Source organism: Nerophis lumbriciformis, linkage group LG15, assembly GCF_033978685.3.
Source record: "Nerophis lumbriciformis linkage group LG15, RoL_Nlum_v2.1, whole genome shotgun sequence".
Classification (NCBI taxonomy): domain Eukaryota; kingdom Metazoa; phylum Chordata; class Actinopteri; order Syngnathiformes; family Syngnathidae; genus Nerophis; species Nerophis lumbriciformis.
The window spans coordinates 32,149,139-32,168,590 of NC_084562.2; the positions used below are offsets into that span (position 1 = coordinate 32,149,139).

Here is a 19,452-nt window from a genome sequence, read left to right on the forward strand (position 1 = left end):
CCTTTGACCATGTTTGGCACTGCGGCCTTATAACCAAATTGACATCACAGATTTCCTCATTCTTAGCCAATAGAAGGGTTGCATATGACGTCACATCCGTTTTTCTTCTTCGCGGCATAATTCACACAATGGTCAAGCCGCTGGAGTGTAGAAATAAAACAACTGAGAGTGATCGTAAAGTTCAGAAAATGCCGTATTACTGTTCTGTTTTGGGGTGTTACAGTCGTTCAAATAGAGACACAGGAAATACCTTTCATACAGTCCCGAAAGAAGTGGTTCATAAAGGTAATAAAGTCAGGGAAAAATGAAAGTGCCTCGAAGGAAATGGCTCTTAAAAATGTCACTTTCATCATCTTGTGGAATACAATCGGACCGCTTGGGTCTGCAGTGATCACTTTGTAAAATGTTTGTTTGAACATTTGATTTGTTTGTGAAACTTTCTGTGTTGCAATCAAGTTTATTCTCTATTATATTAGTAGTGTTTGATAGCAGAACTAACCCTAAAGAAAGAACAATAGATCGTGTTCTTTTTGGGTTGCTATGCCTAAATATAACTACAAAGACCTGATTGTGCAAATAAACTAACGTCATGTTAAGTCCTAGTAATAGATATTGTGGTTGTTGGTGCAATACACCGTATTGTCGTTCTTGATTTTCATAAGAGAAACTAAAAGTGCGTTATTCGACACGACCACAGTATAGCGTCTTCGGTAATATTTGTTAGCATCAAGAAACTATTCTTAATAGTAATAAAAACAAGATGAATACATTTCTCGTAGGCTAAACAACATATACTGAATCTTAATATCGCTAGCAAAGATTCATGCTGAACAGGGACAAATACAGCTAAATAATGACAAAGTATAGTTCACACCATTAAAACAACTGCATAAATGAATTTTAGATGAGACTAATATTTGTAGCAAGAAATCAATTGCAAACAAACATATCCTTTTCTCATTAGCGTCACGATCACAGCAGCCTGGCACTTTATGTCAATCAGTTACGTGACTTGCTGATGCACCAACAAATCCAACTTTGTCTTTCACAGATTATTGCTTCATTTGTGGACCCCTCAGATGTCAGATGTGCCTCCAATCTTTTCTTCTGTAAATACCGCGTCAATTGAAGTGAAGTAACCTTTTGGTCATAATAAATGGTTTAAATCTTTTGAAAATATATTTTTCTTAAAAGTGTAAAAATATACTCCATTCCATTTAAAATATTTTTTTCATGATTGCTTTTATATTTGCCTCTAAACCTTTTAAAATAAACCTAAATCTGCACTGATTTCGGTAAATAAACAGTAGCCTAATGGGCCTGAAACCCGGAAGTGCCCAGATGTGCCTCTTCACGTCATTGCAACCCACCTATAGGCATCAGGCTGTCGTTCTAGATGGCTATCATAGTCCTAGATGTCCTTCATACCGACAGCTATCAGACTTTATAATGCATATGTTCCTTTTTGACCGTACTTCAATGTATAATAACTGTATTTATATTATTCACATGTGAATAATGCTGTATAATAGACTGTATTTATATTATTCACATGTAAATAGTATAAATAGACTGTATTTATATTATTCACATGTAAAAAATACCTAAGTGTTTATTGTGAGCGAACTGTGGTGCTGAATTTCCCCCAGGGATCAATAAAATACTTTCTATTCTATTCTATCCATCTATTCTATTCTATTCTATTCTATACTTCAACATCCAAGACCTTATCTGCTGGTGTGCCACAAGGAAGTGTACTAGGGCCCATGCCCTTCCTTATGTACATTGACGACTTGACTTCCCACGTTGAAAATGATCTTCACCTCTTTGCATCTATGCCTCAAGACAATTGAGAAATGGGCGACAGATGGGTGTGTCACCTTCCCTGCAAGCAAGACAGTTTTGATGATTATTAGCAGGAAGCGAAACCAGAACCACCCTCTTTCTAGTTCATGAATTCTACAATAAATCCAACCAGAAGTATCACCCTCCTTAGTGTAATATTTACCAACACTTTGACTTGGGCTCCTTATGTCACATGCCTTGCCAAACAGGTCGCAAAGAGACTATAGAGATGTCCTTTCATTCAAGGCAAGAGTCACAATCTACCAGAGGTGTGGACTCGAGTCACATGACTTGGACTCGAGTCAGACTCGAGTCATGAATTTGATGACTTTAGACTCGACTTGACAAAATGTAAAAAGACTTGCAACTCGACTTTAACATCAATGACTTGTGACTTCACTTGGACTTGAGCCTTTTGAATTGACATGACTTGACATGACTTGCTACTTTCCCCAAAACCCAAAGATGAAAAAGTTATTCGGGAGCGCTCCGTATTTTTCATTGTGTACTTGTCTATCAGCGTTGCGTGTGTCAGCTGGTGTGCTCTCAGTACAACAGCCAATCAAATTAGATCTACTTTGTTTTCATCACACAGCATTCATCCAATCAAATTGCAGGACAACCAACGAAGAAGACATGTCCAAACCACACGCCAGTGAACAAAAAATGATACCTAAAATAATTTTGTTTGGGTATAAAAATTACGAGGTGGTCAACACAAAACGGTTTGCAGTATGCAACACATGCGGTTCAAAAATTACTGATGGAGAGGCAACAACTTCCAACTTCGTCCGGCATTTGAAGTTGCACAAAGAACGGTAAGTTTTGAATGTAAGATAACGTTTATTGGCTAAGTAACGTGACTTTTATTTGCTGTGTAGTTAAATCAGTGAGGCTGTAAACTCACTGCTAACGTTATAACGTTATTGAAAACACGGGAATCTGTTGCAGTTCACTACCTTATTCATACTTTTTGTTCAGTGATTTTTTTTAAGCAGGGTTACGTTAGTCAATATATCACACGTAACGTTAGACGGCGGTCAGCAGCACCGCGTATTTTAGCCACCTAAAAAAAGACAAAAATAGTCAAATAAAGGTCAGTTAAAATGTATACTATATTATGAATATGTGTACCGTTTTAGCTAGCTTTCTGACATACTGTTGGTTGTTTACCTCAGTGGTCCCCAACCACCGGGCCGCGGCCCGGTACTGGTCCGTGGATCGATTGGTATCGGGCCGCACAAGAAATAATTTTTTTTTTTCTTTTTTTAATTAAATCAACATAAAAAACACAAGATACACTTACAAGTAGTGCACCAACCCAAAACAACTCTCTCCCCCTTTTGTTCTGGGCATTGAACATGAAGACTCTTCCTTCACTGTTCCGAGTGGCCATGAGAGTCTTGGCAGTGCCTGCCTCCAGTGCTCCAGTGGAGCGAGTTTTCAGCCATGGTGGCATCATACTACGCCCCCATCGTGCATAAATGACTGACAGACTCTTGGCTAATTTGGTCTTTTGCAAATGCAATGCAGCATAGGGCCCTGACATATAAAAAGTACAACTTTTTTGTTATGTTCACGTATATGTCATGTTTTTTCAATGTTAACACTTTTGTACAAATAAGTACATTTGAACTTTATTTTTCAATGTGTTTGTTCTGTAAAGGAATGAGTTAATGTTTAAAATGACTGGTTAATAGTGCTATTATAAAGTGCAATGTCAGCACAATTTTCTTTCCTGCAATTTAAAATGCACTTGTTTTAATAAATAAATACAGCGTTTGAAAAGCATACACAATCTGTGTTAATATATTAGTCTGTGGTTAAAAGGACTTGAAAGGACTCGAAACTCAAAATGCAGGACTTAGGACTTGACTTGAGACTTTCCAGTCTTGACTTTGGACTTGACTCGGGGCTTGCCTGTCTTGACTCGGGACTTGACTCGGACTTGAGGGCAAAGACTTGAGACTTACTTGTGACTTGCAAAACAATGACTTGGTCCCACCTCTGCCATCTACAAAGCTTACATTAGGCCTCAATGGAGTATGGATCCCCGATATGGGCTGGAGCTAGTACCACTGCACTTAAACTTCTGGACAGGCTACAGAGGAAAGCCCTCCGCCTCCGAAGAATAGATGACCCTATCAACGTTGGAATTTATCTACTGGAGCATTGGAGAAATGTTGCATCCCTTTGCACCTTCTGCCGGTCACTTTTTCCTGAAACTGTCCCTTGAGCTGTCTGGAATTCTCCCCCCATTTGTCTTCAATCTTCGAATGACACAATCTTCTGCAATTGCACTCCCCGACAGAGTTGTGTCAACTCGTATTTAATTAGTTTGTTGTAAGAACCTACTTCTGCCATTTTCTATATGCTCACATAGTTCATAATTTATTTGAATTAAGGTGTATAATTTGGTATTTAAGGGCCACCTTTCATCATGTCATGATGGTAACATCAGGCCCATAGATCAAATTAAACAAAAAATAATAATTCAACTGGATTATGTATTATGTTACTTCATACGTTAGCAGCCAAATTAGGAGCCTTTGTAACCCGTTTTGAAATGCTTCTATCATTTATATGCCAAGTAATACATGGTTATTGCAAGAGGCTGCAATGTATAAGTAGTGCGCTGTAGACCAATACTGTTGTCACATCTTGCTCACTGCTAAACTGACCTTAAACCCTTAAGGTTGTCTGGGACATATTGTAGTCTGTCCAATCATTGTTTCCCGTGTCCATATTGCAGCAGCTCTGTTAGATAAGCGTATAAAATAACCTAATAAAAACACACAGATCTAAATAAAAAGGAAACTACCTGCCTTATGTTCAGATATCATTTATTATCTCGGTTTCTCCTGGTGAAAGTTCCAAATAAAGGTGCAAGCAATGGTTACATTCAGTTATGTCGACAACCACTTATGTTGGCGCCAGCCAGCCAGTTCGCAGGGTGTCAACATAAAGATTAGAAACCTTTAAATGGAGTGGGCGCGTGCAATTAGATGTTAATACTAGAGATACACCGCTTATCGGTGCTGATATTTAGCATTTTGACGTATATCGGTATCAGTCTTTTCATTTATTTATTTATATAATACAAATACAGCAGAACCACATCAGCAGATACAATATACAGTGTACACATATGATACCAGTATCTAGTATTTAAAAAAATAATAATTAGTCAAGTAGATCGTCAAACAATGTTCAAGTACCAGCCCGTTTGCCCTGCATGTGAAGAGTCGCCTTTTTTTTTTTAGACACAAATATTACAGAAAAGATATCCCTGCCATTACTCCAAACTCTGTGTACACATATTGACAAACAAGAGACTTACTGTGCTGTATAAGTAAAAAAGAAGAGGCAACAATCCTTTACTTTCTGTAACATCAATACGCAATTATGTCAGCCAGCTTGAAACATGTCTCATCTATAAACTACGTAGGCCTGGGTTATGTGGTCTAAAGATAAAATCCCCGATTCGTTCACAAAAAAAAAGATTTCCTATTTTCCGATTTTTTTTTTTTTTTAAAGACACCATCAAATACAAATGACAGAGATAATTCAAATGAAAATTTTCTTTTATTTAATCAAAAACTAGTAGTTCTTTTTAGACCAGATAAAAATTGTACTTTTCACGGAATCATTTTCAAATAATTAAATTAAGAGATTCCTTTAGGAAGCAATACTTCTGCTTGAATAGAATACTTTTGTTAACAATAAAGAAGCATCGCACATTGCATGCAAATAAACAATCTCCAGCATTGAGATCAATAAAGTGCAAACTTCTGTCTTGAATAACATACTTCTGTAAATAAAAATGTAGTATTAGACATTGCATCCAAATAAGTGATGAAGTAAAACATTGAGAGGACTATAGTTTGTTTCAGTAAGTTGATAAAGTATACGCAGCCTTTTTCGTTTACACATCTTGGCGGTGTGCAGAGCGACTGCTTTAGTGATCGCTCAACACATTGTGCTTCTTTCTCATCAAACATGGCGTCATCATACATATCTGGTGTAAATGATTCCACCATTGTAAGGTGATTTTTAGCCCGTCTATTTGTTGTTGGTCTTATTCACCTTGTAAAGAGTTTGAGCTGGAATGTAATGGACCCGAGTGGTGAAATATTAAAATCTAATTAAAGCTGCAAGCAGCGTTGGACGGGCCCGCGTATTTGGCAGGTGCTAGTCCTAAGTGTCCCAATACTTTTGTCTACTTTTAGTCTGAAGTGTCCCAAGACTTTTGTCTAGTGTACCTACCTTGTCTGCATTGTGTGGGCACGCTGGTGCTTCCTGCTTTTAAGCAGCCATCTTAAAAAAACAGCACCGCAGGAGCATCAGTGCAGCGGGTATTTGAAGGGTCATAAAATCAAAACCGGAGCAGGTATTACAACTCTTTCACCAACTTTTAATCAGAAGGGTTCAATCTCTCTCCTGTGTTAGTTTGAAGCCGAAACAACAAACGCGCTCAGAGGAGATAATGTTTGAAGAAAGGTGACGGGTTTTTACAAAAATGTTGTGTTGAAGGGGGAATAGCAAACTTCCTGTTGATTTTTGCTGGGGGTAGTCAATTTATGAAATGTAGGTCTAAGTGAGACCTACGGAGAGTTTTTTGTTTCATGTCTCTCCGACCTTCCCAGTGGGAGTTACAGGCAGTTTTGTAATTTTTTTCTTCCAAGGAGCAGTTTTTTATCAGTTTTATTCAAAAATTGCTGTAGAGCACAATTTTTAGATTAGGGTTTAGGTTTTTTCATTAGATCACAGTTTTAGCCAGTCCTGATGTGTGTGTTCAGTTTGGTGAGTTTTGAAGCATGTTAAGGGGGTCAAATTACAGCTCAAAGAGGCAAAAGTGACTGTTTTTAGTACTTTTTTGTCTTGAAGGGGGAATTGCCAACTTCCTGTTGATTTTAGCCCGAGAATGTACCATTATGAAAGTTAGGTCTGAGTCATACCTACATAGAGAATTTTGTTTCATGTCTTTCCGACCTTCCTAGTGGGAGTTACAGGCAGTCTAGTTTTTTTTTTTCCTAGGGGGCGCTAGAGCGCAATTTTGATTTTTGCAGTTTGGTTTTTTTATTAAAAGACAATTTTCGCAGGTCCTGATGTGTGGGTCAAATATGGTGAGTTTTGAAGCATGTTAAGTGGGTCAAATTAGTGCTCGAAGAGGCGGCGGAAGAATAAAGAAAAAAGAAGAATAATTAAAGCTGCAAGCAGCGTTGGTCGGGCCCGCGTATTTGGCAGGTGCTAGTCCTAAGTGTCCCAATACTTTTGTCCAGTTTTAGTCCCAAGTGTCCCAATAATTTTGGCAAGTTGTAGTCCTAAGTGTCCCAATACTTTTGTCCAGTGTAGGTGTCCCCATACGTGTGTCCAGTGGTAGTCCTAAGTGTCCCAATACTTTTGTTCAGTTTTCATCACAAGTGTCCCAATACTTTTGTCTACTTTTAGTCCGAATTGTCCCAATACTTTTGTTTAGTGTACCTACCTTGTCTGCATTGTGTGGGCACGCTGGTGCGCCCTGATTTTAAGCAGCCTTCTAGAAAAAACAGCAGCATCAGCGTAGCGGCTCTTTGAAGGGTCATAAAATCAAAACCGGAGCAGGTATCAAAACTCTCCGCCAACTTTTAATCAGAAGGGTTCAATCTCTCTCCTGTGTTAGTTTGAAGCCGAAACGACAAACGCGCTCAGAGGAGATAATGTTTGAAGAAAGGTGACCGGTTTTTACAAAAATGTTGTTTAGAAGGGGGAATAGCAAACTTCCTGTTGATTTTTGCTGGGGGTTGTCAATTTATGAAATGTAGGTCTAAGTGAGACCTACATAGAGGTTTTTGTTTCATGTCTCTCCGACCTTCCCAGTGGGAGTTACAGGCAGTTTTGTCAGAATTTTCATCCGAGGAGCAGTTTTTTGTGCGTTTTATTAAAAAATTGCTGTAGAGCACAATTTTTAGATTTGGGGTTAGGTTTATTCATTAGATCACAGTTTTAGCCAGTCCTGATGTGTGTGTTCAGTTTGGTGAGTTTTGAAGCGTGTTAAGGGGGTCAAATTACAGCTCAAAAAGGCAAAAGTGACTTGTTTTTAGTACTTTTTTGTCTTGAAGGGGGAATTGCCAACTTCCTGTTGATTTTAGCCCGAGAATGTACCATTATGAAAGTTAGGTCTGAGTCAGACCTACATAGCGGATTTTGTTTCATGTATTTCCGACCTTCCTAGTGGGAGTTACAGGCAGTCTAGTTTTTTTGTAATTTTCGCAGGTCCTGATGTGTGGGTCAAATTTGGTGAGTTTTGAAGCATGTTAAGTGGGTCAAATTACAGTTTAATCTGGCGGCGGAAGAAAAAAGAATAATAATAATAATAATAATAATAATAAAACCTTAGAAATTCAATAGGTCCTTATGTCCCATTGCATAAGGACTCCCTGTGGGAGTCCTTTTGCAATGGGCCATTGCGGGCCCTAATAACATTTTGTGGTTCCCACAATGTCCGAGATAACGTGGGGTTCAGGGTCCCACCATGTGTCCAGTTTGCCTTTTCCCTGCCGTCGCCTGTTTCTGACCCACACTCGCTCACCAGGGGTCAAAGGCAAGGCATGAGCCCTCAAAATTAATTGTACATTTTCGTCAGGTTTTTGTGCGCAGCTAAAAAACTGTGGCCTCAAGACCGGTGTTTGAGTTTGATCCCCATATAAAGAATTTTAAATGAGTAAAAATGTTCCCAGTATTATCCTTCTCGTTCGCATCTAAAACCGAAATTTGAAGCTTCGCTTCCCCCGTAAGCGCTCCCAACAAAATGGTTACTTTTCGTGCCTCGGGTATATCCTGGCTGCCCAGGAGCCCTTTAATCTGCTCCTTCCACTCAGAATACTTGAGATAGTCACCATGACCTTTAAATCTGGGCAGGCAAGGTGCGCCAGGATACACCGGCATCATCATCTTGCCCTCATTGGAAACAATGCTCTCACAATATGGATCCTGCTGGTAACGCCAGAAATGGGATGGACCCGAGTGGTGAAATATTAAAATCTAATAACATTTTAATATATTTACCTGGGGGTAAAGTTTGACTCAGATTTTAAATTCGAAAAACAAATCAGCAGCGTCGTTCAAAAAAGCTTTTATCAATTACGCCAAATAGCGAAAGTGAAACCGCTTCTATCAAGACATGATCTTGAGAAATTAATCCACGCTTTTATCTCGACTCGTCTTGATTATTGTAATGCCCTGTATGTTGGCATTAGCCAGGCCTCCCTCGCCCGCCTGCAGCTCGTGCAGAACTCTGCTGCTCGTCTGCTAACACAGACCCGCAGACGTGAGCACATCACCCCTATTTTAGCGTCCCTTCACTGGCTCCCTGTGCGTTACCGAATACATTTTAAACTCCTTTTATTTGTTTTTAAATGTCTAAACAACCTCGCGCCAACCTATCTCTCCGACCTCCTTCAGCCTTACTGCCCCACCCGATCCTTAAGATCAGCCGATCAGCTGCTGTTGACGGTCCCTGACACAAGGCTGAAGCTTAGAGGTGACAGAGCTTTCGCCGTTGCTGCTCCCAAGCTCTGGAACGACCTACCCCTGAGTGTTAGACAAGCCTCCTCTCTTCCTGTTTTTAAATCTCTCTTAAAAACATACTTTTATTCCATGGCTTTTAACACTGAGTGATATCCATCCTGCAATGGCGCCCCATAATACACCTGCTGTGATCCTGTTTTTATGTTTTTATGTTTTTATTAATTCTATTTTAATTTTTTTTTTTTTTTATCGTGTTCTGTTTGTGTTGTGTTGTGTTTGCTCGGTACTCGTTTTATCTTTTAACCTGCTCATTGTACAGCACTTTGGCTACCCCTGTGGTCAATTTTAAATGTGCTCTATAAATAAAGTTGATTTGATTTGATTTGATTTTGCTAAAAACTAATGTAAATATTAAGAACCCAATATAGTGAGAGCAACCGTCCCAAAATAAGGAAATATAATGATGCCGATTTACAATTTATTCAATACAAATTAAAAATACAGTAAAGTTGATAACACTAAAAATACCAATTGGTAAACAATATTATGGTGAGGGTACAGCCACGACAGGCGTGGTCAGTGTCCTGGCTCCGCTCACTTCCACGGCGTCCTCCTGCACACAAATTAAATCGGAGGCAGGCCACGGGGATTAAATAATCTAAAAACACGGAGACGCTCTCAGGGCTGACGTCACACTTACACGCAAGCCCTGCCTCTGCTGTAGTTCCGCGTAGAAATATTGAGTACGCCCACTCTCCTCACCAGTCTCCGGTGGGACCTATGTGGCCGTACACGTCCCGTCTCGCCCCGCCTCTTGGTTGCTCCCGGGAGTCACCGCAGGTCTCTGGGTCCCGACTGCTCCTGCCCACAGGACCACACAGCCAGCGTACAACGCACAAGCCCACAGCCAAAGGCAGTTTGATCACCCCCACATATCCACAATCCACGACACTTACTTCGGAGGCAGAGTTTCCTCTGCCCCTGTGTGTTGTGGGCTTCTTGGGGTTCACTCCGGTAGCTTGCGGGGTCTGCTGCATAGTCCTGGATTCCTTCCCAGCCTGCGGGCGTCCACCCGGACGCTCTTGGCAAAGCCTGTCGATACTCTCCGGTCGCTCTTCCTTCCGTTGGCTTCCTCCTCCTGTCGCTTCCCTCGATCCTTGCCTGTTCTCTCCTTTTAAATTTGCAGCCCTAATGCTCCACAGGTGCGTCTAATTTCAGGTGCCGTTCGATTGGGCACCTTGGCTGCAAGGGGCAACAAGCTAAAAGGGGCAAGGTCTTAAAAATACAATCAAAGTCCGCAAAATGTAAAAACATGCAACTAAAAATACAATCAAATTCCACAACAATTAAAAACATGCAATTAAAATCCACAACAATAAAAACACTCTAAGACATGCATGGCAGCGAAACATAAAAAATAAAATCCCCTACTTGTGTCCCATCACAGAGGCTTCAGTCTCAGATGCTGTTGTTTGTTGTGCGCATACCTTTTTGTGCCGTGCAGTCATTTGTTCCACGCCTGTAGCCGTAAAACCAAAGTACTGACAACACTTTTCTTTCAAGCAAACGTCTCGCTCTCGTTAGCATTAGCATTAGTCATGTTTTGCTATTTGTGCTGCTAAGGAAGTAAAGGGGACGGCGCCAGCTACGGGAGATCCTGGGGGGGGGGGGGGAAAATTGATTTTTTATTCATTAAACTCTGCAACAAAAAAAAAGAATATATCGATAAAATCGATATACCACCCAGACCTAAAGCTACGTGAAGGAGCATAGAATTTATTTAATTTAAATGTTTGCAATATTTCAGGGTTCTTCACCAGGAAACCTTACAGTGCATTAAATCCACGAGCTGCTATAAAATGTAGTAGATGGCAAGTTATTGCGATGAAGAGAAATCCCATATTTTTAACAATTGTCCCAGGAAATGTCCCATATTTTGTTGCTCCTCTGACTTGCAGAATTAGACACACGTAGTGAAGCTTGATGATGTTTGATGCTAAATTAACCACAACATTAGTGATGCATTACTAGGGGTGTAACGGTACGTGTATTTGTATTGAACCGTTTCGGTACGGGGGTTTCGGTTCGGTTCGGAGGTGTACCGAACGAGTTTCCACACAAACATATTATGTAGCCGTATAAACTAAAGTCTTAACAAGCTGCTCCGCTTCCTTCTGCCTCTGTCTCTGTCAGTACTCTACACAGCACCCAGCATTGTCCCACCCACACAACCATCTGATTGGTTACACGCAGACCGGTAACAGCCAATCAGCAGCCCGTATTCAGAGCGGTAACAGCCAATCAGCAGTGCGTATTTAGAGCGGTAACAGCCAATCAGCAGTGCGTATTCAGAGCGCATGTTGTCAGTGCTCCAGCGTCATGCAGATAGGTGTTTAGCAGGTAAGCATCAGGCTGCGGACTCTCCCCAAATTATAATAAACACCTCCCAGTCAACTACTAGTTACATCACTTTGAGCCCGTTGACGTTCTAGAAACATAAACTGCAGCTCAGCTCGCTCGCAGTCCTGGCTTGAGGTGAAGGCTGATTCGCTTTTAGTGAAGTGAAGTGAATTATATTTATATAGCGCTTTTCTCTAGTGACTCAAAGCGCTTTTACATAGTGAAACCCAATATCTAAGTTACATTTAAACCAGTGTGGGTGGCACTGGGAGCAGGTGGGTAAAGTGTCTTGCCCAAGGACACAATGGCAGTGACTAGGATGGCGGAAGCAGGGATCGAACCTGGAACCCTCAAGTTGCTGGAATGGCCACTCTACCAACCGAGCTATACCGCTATATTTTAGCGTAACGTTAGATAATTTTGCATTGTGTGCGTGTGTGTGTGTGTGTGTGCGTGCGTGCGTGTGTGTGTGTGTGTGTGTGTGTGTTTGCGTGCGTGCGTGTGTGTGTGTGTTACGGACAGCAAAGCCCTGTCTGTCTGTTATTTCACTTTACCTTTTTCTGTGTTGATTGAGCTGTGTTGAAGCAGCAAAAAAGGACATTATGTTAAATGAAGAGTTTCTGTCTCTGATAGTTGATATAATAATGTAACGGCATCATTAAGCCTCCATGAACTCCATGGTATTCAGGGATGAATAGTCTCTCCTATTGCTATTGTACTATTTTTTCAGCTATAGTTACATTAATCATTAGTAATGGAGCAGCCTAGTTTTCAATGGCTATCACATGTTGATAAAAATATAACATTTACATAATAAAAATCAACTACAAGCTTCTCAAATGCTGTAATAAATTAAGCATGATGAGTTGACTTGAGACTGTTTAATGTTGCACTTTTTATATGTAGAAGAAAAGTTTTGTCATTTTATTTAATCTGAGCAACAACTTGAGGTAGTTTAATGTTGATTAACGTGGACCCCGACTTAAACACGTTGAAAAACGTATTGGGGTGTTACCATTTAGTGGTCAATTGTACGGAATATGTACTGTACTGTGCAATCTACTAATAAAAGTCTCAATCAATCAAAAAAAGCACTTTATATGTAGAAAGGTTTTGTTAAGAAACCATTCTGAGCCTTATCTTATTTAGTTTTTATTTTATATATGTTGACCACATTAACCCTGGCAATGGACCCTGTGTGTATATGTATGTTATGCCATTGTTTACAAATTTGGTAAATAAATAACCAAAAAATGTACCGTATTTTTCGGACTATAAGTCGCAGTTTTTTTCATAGTTTGGCCGGGGGTGCGACTTATACTCAGGAGCGACTTATGTGTGAAATTATTAACACATTACCGTGAAATATCAAATAATATTATTGATCTCATTCACGTAAGAGACTAGACGTATAAGATTTCATGGGATTTAGCGATTAGGAGTGACAGATTGTTTGGTAAACGTATAGCATGTTCTATATGTTATAGTTATTTGAATGACTCTTACCATAATATGTTACGTTAACATACCAGTTGGTTATTTATGCCTCATATAACGTACACTTATTCAGCCTGTTGTTCACTATTCTTTATTTATTTTAAATTGCCTTTCAAATGTCTATTCTTGGTATTGAGTTTTATCAAAAACATTTCCCCAAAAAATGTGACTTATACTTCAGTGCGACTTATATATGTTTTTTCCCTTCTTTATTATGCATTTTCGGCCGGTGCGACTTATACTCCGGAGCGACTTATACTCCGAAAAATACGGTATATTTTGTTGTTTTCTTACTGTACCGAAAATGAACCGAACCGTGACCTCTAAACCGAGGTACGTACCGAACCGACATTTTTGTGTACCGTTACACCCCTACGCATTACACATGTCGCTACTGGACGTTTCCTCAAAATTAATGTTTACAAAAACAACTTAAAGCCTTGTCCAGCTGTTTACTGACGTATACTATTAATGTTTAAATAGCTTTTACTCGGCTCCAAATATTGATTATCGGCCACCTTGACTACCGTAAACTGGAATATAAGCCTCTACTTTTTTCCTACGCTTTGGACTTGGCAGCTTATAAAACTGTGCGGCTAATTTATGGATTTTTCTTCTCTGACAGCCATAATGCAAATAGTTTTCATAGAACACATGCAAAGAAACTGAAATAGTGTGTTATTGTTTGTGTTATGGTGCCATGTTTTGGACGAGTTTGTTACCTGCAGGTGCTGTGGGGTAATTGTCTACAATATATCCTTCTGTTTAGAGCTTTCACCCGAAGTACACGTGCAGTTCCGTGTTCTAGTCATCCATAGCATTTCTACTTCAATGGATTCTTCATCACTCCAAGCAATGTTTGTACGTTTTACTATACAACTAAAACAATTATTTCTTACTAAACCGTCCCATGTGTTAGCATGAACTAATATGCAAACAAGTTTACAAGTGTCAGTTAGTATTATTAACTTACAATGGCATTCTTTTTGTATATTTTCAGTTTCGTAAATTCTTTAAAACGTCAGCGTGGACTTGTTGAGTGTTTAGCGGATTGGGGAGCTAGCTTCCACATCTAGTGGGTCCATGATGATGACTTCCGTTTTGTTTGATCAGACGTTTTACTGCCGTGTTACAGGCACCGTTTGGAAACAATTAAGGTATGCATATGAGCATTTACACAATCTTTCTGAGTAAATAACTCATATCTATGTTCGGCTTATATTCCGGTGCGGCTAATATATGGGAGATCATTTTTTTGGTAGCACTTTAGTATGGGGAACATATTCTAATTAACAAAGACTTAATTTAGAGTTATTTGGACATGAAGGGAACATATAAGGGTTAGGGTTAGTGTTACTAATAAGCAATAATTCTGAGGTTCTGAGGGAAGACTCTTAGTTAATGGCTTACTGGTTGTATAATAAAACCATGCAGAAGAAGGCATTAATAAGTACTAATTAAGAGCCAATACGTTACTAATTTGCATGTTAATAAGCAACTAATTAATGGTGAATATGTTCCGCATTTTTTTCTTCTAAAAATTTAGTGGGTGCATTTTGTAATGCGGACAATACGGTACTAATAATCGGTATCGGCCCTGAATAAAACGTATCGGTCGATCTCTAAGTTAGTACATTTGTTAGCATTTAATAATCCCATTAATAAAGTTAAACAGTGTTGTGACTGCTTATAGTGTATGTGTGTTGATTATACATGGCTTAAGGGATGCGGAGGTGAAAAGTGTATGTTCAATCAGCCCTGATGATTCATCCTGGCTGTATTACCTTTCAGTGAAGTGCTTCCTTTTGTCTGTGCTCAGAAAGAGGGGGAAATAAAAGCAAGAGGAGCAGAAGAGCCAGCGGGGCAAAGGAGATGCAGTCTGTCAATTGTGATTATACATGACAGGATGCAATTTGCAACCGCACGCTCCCACGTTGCTATGTGCGCTCAGTCATTGTCTAAGAGCCCGCGTGCAAACAGATGCATACATTCGCCTTGTGCCTTCCCATAATTAACACGTGTGCACCCGCTTCCTTTCAGTCGTGGACAGAGCGAGCAAAGGGCCTGACTGTCGACGTGACGGACCTAAAGAAGAGAAAACGGGCGGAGGCGGGCGGAGGTGTGGAAAATGACATTGCTCAGTCAGATGCTGATGAAAACAATGCCAAGAAGAAGAAAGCATTTGATACTTCAAAGCTGTCTGCCTTTGCTTTTCACAATAACTGATTTGTGCTACTTGTTGAAATGACAAACTGTTCAAATGAACTGTGTTGATGTCCTCTGGTTCTTAACAATCACCTTCATTGACTTGCATTTTGTATACTGCTTTTATTGTGTTTTAATGGTTTAATAAAAACAATGTATGTCCTGTTTGATTATTAAGTCATTGAAACCGCAGAGGCACCAGAAACTAGTTATTAGTCTTCCATTTTGTGGCATCTAGTATTTTTTGTTCTAATAGTTATCTTGAAATATGATTAAATATACAAAACCCAAAACCAGTTAAGTTGGCACGTTGTGTAAATCGTAAATAAAAACAGAAATCAATGATTTGCACATTTTTTTCAACCTATATTCAATTGAATAGACTGCAAAGACAAGATATTTCATGTTCGAACTGGTAAACTGTTATTTTTTGCAAATGTTAACTAATTTGAAATTTGATGTCTGTAACATGATTCAAAAAAGCTGGCACAAGTGGCAAAAAAGACTGAGAAAGTTGAAGAATGCTCATCAAACACTTATTTGGAACATACCACTGGTGGACAGGCTAGTTGGGAACAGGTGTGTGTCATGATTGGGTCTAAAAGCAGCTTCCATGAAATGCTCAGTCATTCACAAACAAGGATAGGGCGAGGGTCACCACTTCGTGAACAAATGCCTGAGCAAATTGTCCCAACAGTTTAAGAACATTTCTCAACAAGCTATTGCAAGGAATTTAGGAATTTCACCATCTACGGTCCGTAATATCAAAAGGTTTTGAGAATCTGGAGAAATCACTGCATGTAAGCGGCAATGCCTGTGACCTTCGATGCCTCAGGTGGTACTGCATCAAAAAGCAACATCAGTGTGTAAAGGATATCACCACATTTAAAAAAACCACTGTCAGTAACCACAGTTCATCGCTACATCTATAAGTGCAAGTTAAAACTACTATGCAAAGCAAAAGCCATTTATCAACAACACCCAGAAACACCGCCAGATTCGCTGAGCCCTATCTCATCTAAGATGGACTGATGCAAAGGGGAAAAGTGTTCTGTGGTCTGACGAGTCCACGTTTCAAATAGTTTTTGGAAACTGTGGATGTCGTGTCCTCCGGACCACAGAGGAAAAGAACCATCCGGACTGTTTAAGGCGCAAAGTTGAAAAGCCAGCATGTGTGATGGTATGGGGGTGTATTAGTGCCCAAGGCATGGGTAACTTACACATCTGTGAAGGCACCATTAATGCTGAAAGGTACATACAGGTTTTGGAGCAACATATGTTGCCATCCAAGCAACGTCTTTTTCATGGAGGCCCCTGCTTATTTCAGCAAGACAATGCCAAGCCACGTGTTTCAACAGCGTGGCTTCATAGTAAAAGAGTGTGGGTACTAGACTGGCCTGCCTGCAGTCCAGACCTGTCTCTCATTGAAAATGTGTGGCGCATTATGAAGCGTAAAATACCACAACAGATTGTTGAACAATTTAAGCTGCACATCAAGCAAGAATGGGAAAGAATTATACTTGAAAAGCTTAAAAAATTTGGTCTCCTCAGTTCTCAAATGTTTACTGAGAGTTGTTAAAAGAAAAGGCCATGTAACACACTGGTAAAAAATGCCCCTGTGCCAACTTTTTTGCAATGTGTTGCTGCCATTAAATTCCAAGTTAATGATTATTTGCACACAAAAAAAGAAGTTTCTCAGTTCAAACATTAAATATCTTGTCTTTGCAGTGCATTCAATTGAATATACTGTAAGTTGAAAAGGATTTGCAAATCATTGTATTCTGTTTTTATTTATGATTTACACAACGTGCCAACTTGACTGGTTTTGGGTTTTATATACAGGTAAAAGCCAGTAAATTAGAATATTTTGAAAAACTTGATTTATTTCAGTAATTGCATTCAAAAGGTGTAACTTGTACATTATATTTATTCATTGCACACAGACTGATGCATTCAAATGTTTATTTCATTTAATTTTGATGATTTGAAGTGGCAACAAATGAAAATCCAAAATTCCGTGTGTCACAAAATTAGAATATTACTTAAGGCTAATACAAAAAAGGGATTTTTAGAAATGTTGGCCAACTGAAAAGTATGAAAATGAAAAATATGAGCATGTACAATACTCAATACTTGGTTGGAGCTCCTTTTGCCTCAATTACTGCGTTAATGCGGCGTGGCATGGAGTCGATGAGTTTCTGGCACTGCTCAGGTGTTATGAGAGCCCAGGTTGCTCTGATAGTGGCCTTCAACTCTTCTGCGTTTTTGGGTCTGGCATTCTGCATCTTCCTTTTCACAATACCCCACAGATTTTCTATGGGGCTAAGGTCAGGGGAGTTGGTGGGCCAATTTAGAACAGAAATACCATGGTCCGTAAACCAGGCACGGGTAGATTTTGCGCTGTGTGCAGGTGCCAAGTCCTGTTGGAACTTGAAATCTCCATCTCCATAGAGCAGGTCAGCAGCAGGAAGCATTAGGTGCTCTAAAACTTGCTGGTAGACGGCTGCGTTGACCCTGGATCTCAGGAAACAGAGTGGACCGACACCAGCAGATGACATGGCACCCCAAACCATCACTGATGGTGGAAACTTTACACTAGACTTCAGGCAACGTGGATCCTGTGCCTCTCCTGTCTTCCTCCAGACTCTGGGACCTCGATTTCCAAAGGAAATGCAAAATGTGCATGGTTGGGTGATGGTTTGGGGTGCCATGTCATCTGCTGGTGTCGGTCCACTCTGTTTCCTGAGATGCAGGGTCAACGCAGCCGTCTACCAGCAAGTTTTAGAGCACTTCATGCTTCCTGCTGCTGACCTGCTCTATGGAGATGGAGATTTCAAGTTCCAACAGGACTTGGCGCCTGCACACAGCGCAAAATCTACCTGTGCCTGGTTTACGGACCATGGTATTTCTGTTCTAAATTGGCCCGCCAACTCCCCTGACCTTAGCCCCATAGAAAATCTGTGGGGTATTGTGAAAAGGAAGATGCAGAATGCCAGACCCAAAAACGCAGAAGAGTTGAAGGCCACTATCAGAGCAACCTGGGCTCTCATAACACCTGAGCAGTGCCAGAAACTCATCGACTCCATGCCACGCCGCATTAACGCAGTAATTGAGGCAAAAGGAGCTCCAACCAAGTATTGAGTATTGTACATGCTCATATTTTTAATTTTCATGCTTTTCAGTTGGCCAACATTTCTAAAAATCCCTTTTTTGTATTAGCCTTAAGTAATATTCTAATTTTGTGACACACGGAATTTTGGATTTTCATTTGTTGCCACTTCAAATCATCAAAATTAAATGAAATAAACATTTGAATGCATCAGTCTGTGTGCAATGAATAAATATAATGTACAAGTTACACCTTTTGAATGCAATTACTGAAATAAATCAAGTTTTTCAAAATATTCTAATTTACTGGCTTTTACCTGTATGTGCTCCAATCACTCTATCACAAAAAAATAAGAGTTGTAGAAATGATTGGAAACTCAAGACAGACATGACATTATGTTCTTTACAAGTGTATGTCAACTTTTGACCACGACTGTATGTATGTAGAGAGAGAGAGAGTCAAAGTTTAGGAACCAGAGACAGGTAACAAATGTAACTTTTTTTTTAGTGTTCATAGTAATCAAAATGAATCATTTAAATTATATTTATTCAATATGTGGTCAGTTCAATGTGCAGGACACTTTGCTTGGTAAAAAATAATATTTTGCAGTGATTTATGTATTTATACACTTTATTTCCACAAACTGTACTTACATAATGACAATAATACGAGTGACCTGAATGCCTAATTGGGCTTGCAGAGCGTTTGTTTTAAGAGGGGGGGGAAGTGTGAGTAAATGGATGAAGGGAGAAGACAACATGGATAAATAGCTCTTGGTTAGGGAACTTAAGTGGGGAGAGTAGGGCTGGGCGATATGGCCTTTTTTTAATATTGCCATATTTTAAGGCCATATTGCGATACACAATATATATCTCCATATTTTGCCT

The 19,452-nt window shown here is 39.7% G+C and overlaps 1 protein-coding gene and 1 long non-coding RNA gene across 3 annotated transcripts in view; one reads left to right on the forward strand and one right to left on the reverse strand.

Moving 5' to 3' along the window:
- The window catches only part of wdhd1 (WD repeat and HMG-box DNA binding protein 1), an 88,534-nt gene extending 72,919 nt beyond the window's left edge, over nt 1-15,615 (forward strand). For both annotated transcript variants that reach the window (XM_061975055.1, XM_061975056.1), the window contains exon 26: nt 15,292-15,615. In XM_061975055.1, coding sequence (XP_061831039.1) covers nt 15,292-15,477 — 186 coding nt within the window. In that variant the 3' untranslated portion in view covers nt 15,478-15,615. The remainder of the gene's footprint in view (nt 1-15,291) is intronic.
- On the reverse strand, nt 9,858-10,972 carry LOC133616047 (uncharacterized). The gene is made up of 3 exons (XR_009816808.1): nt 10,311-10,972; nt 10,055-10,215; nt 9,858-9,967 (listed from the first exon to the last, which is right to left on the reverse strand). It is a non-coding gene; the product is annotated as an uncharacterized lncRNA (long non-coding RNA).
- Nucleotides 15,616-19,452: the final 3,837 nt, after the last annotated feature.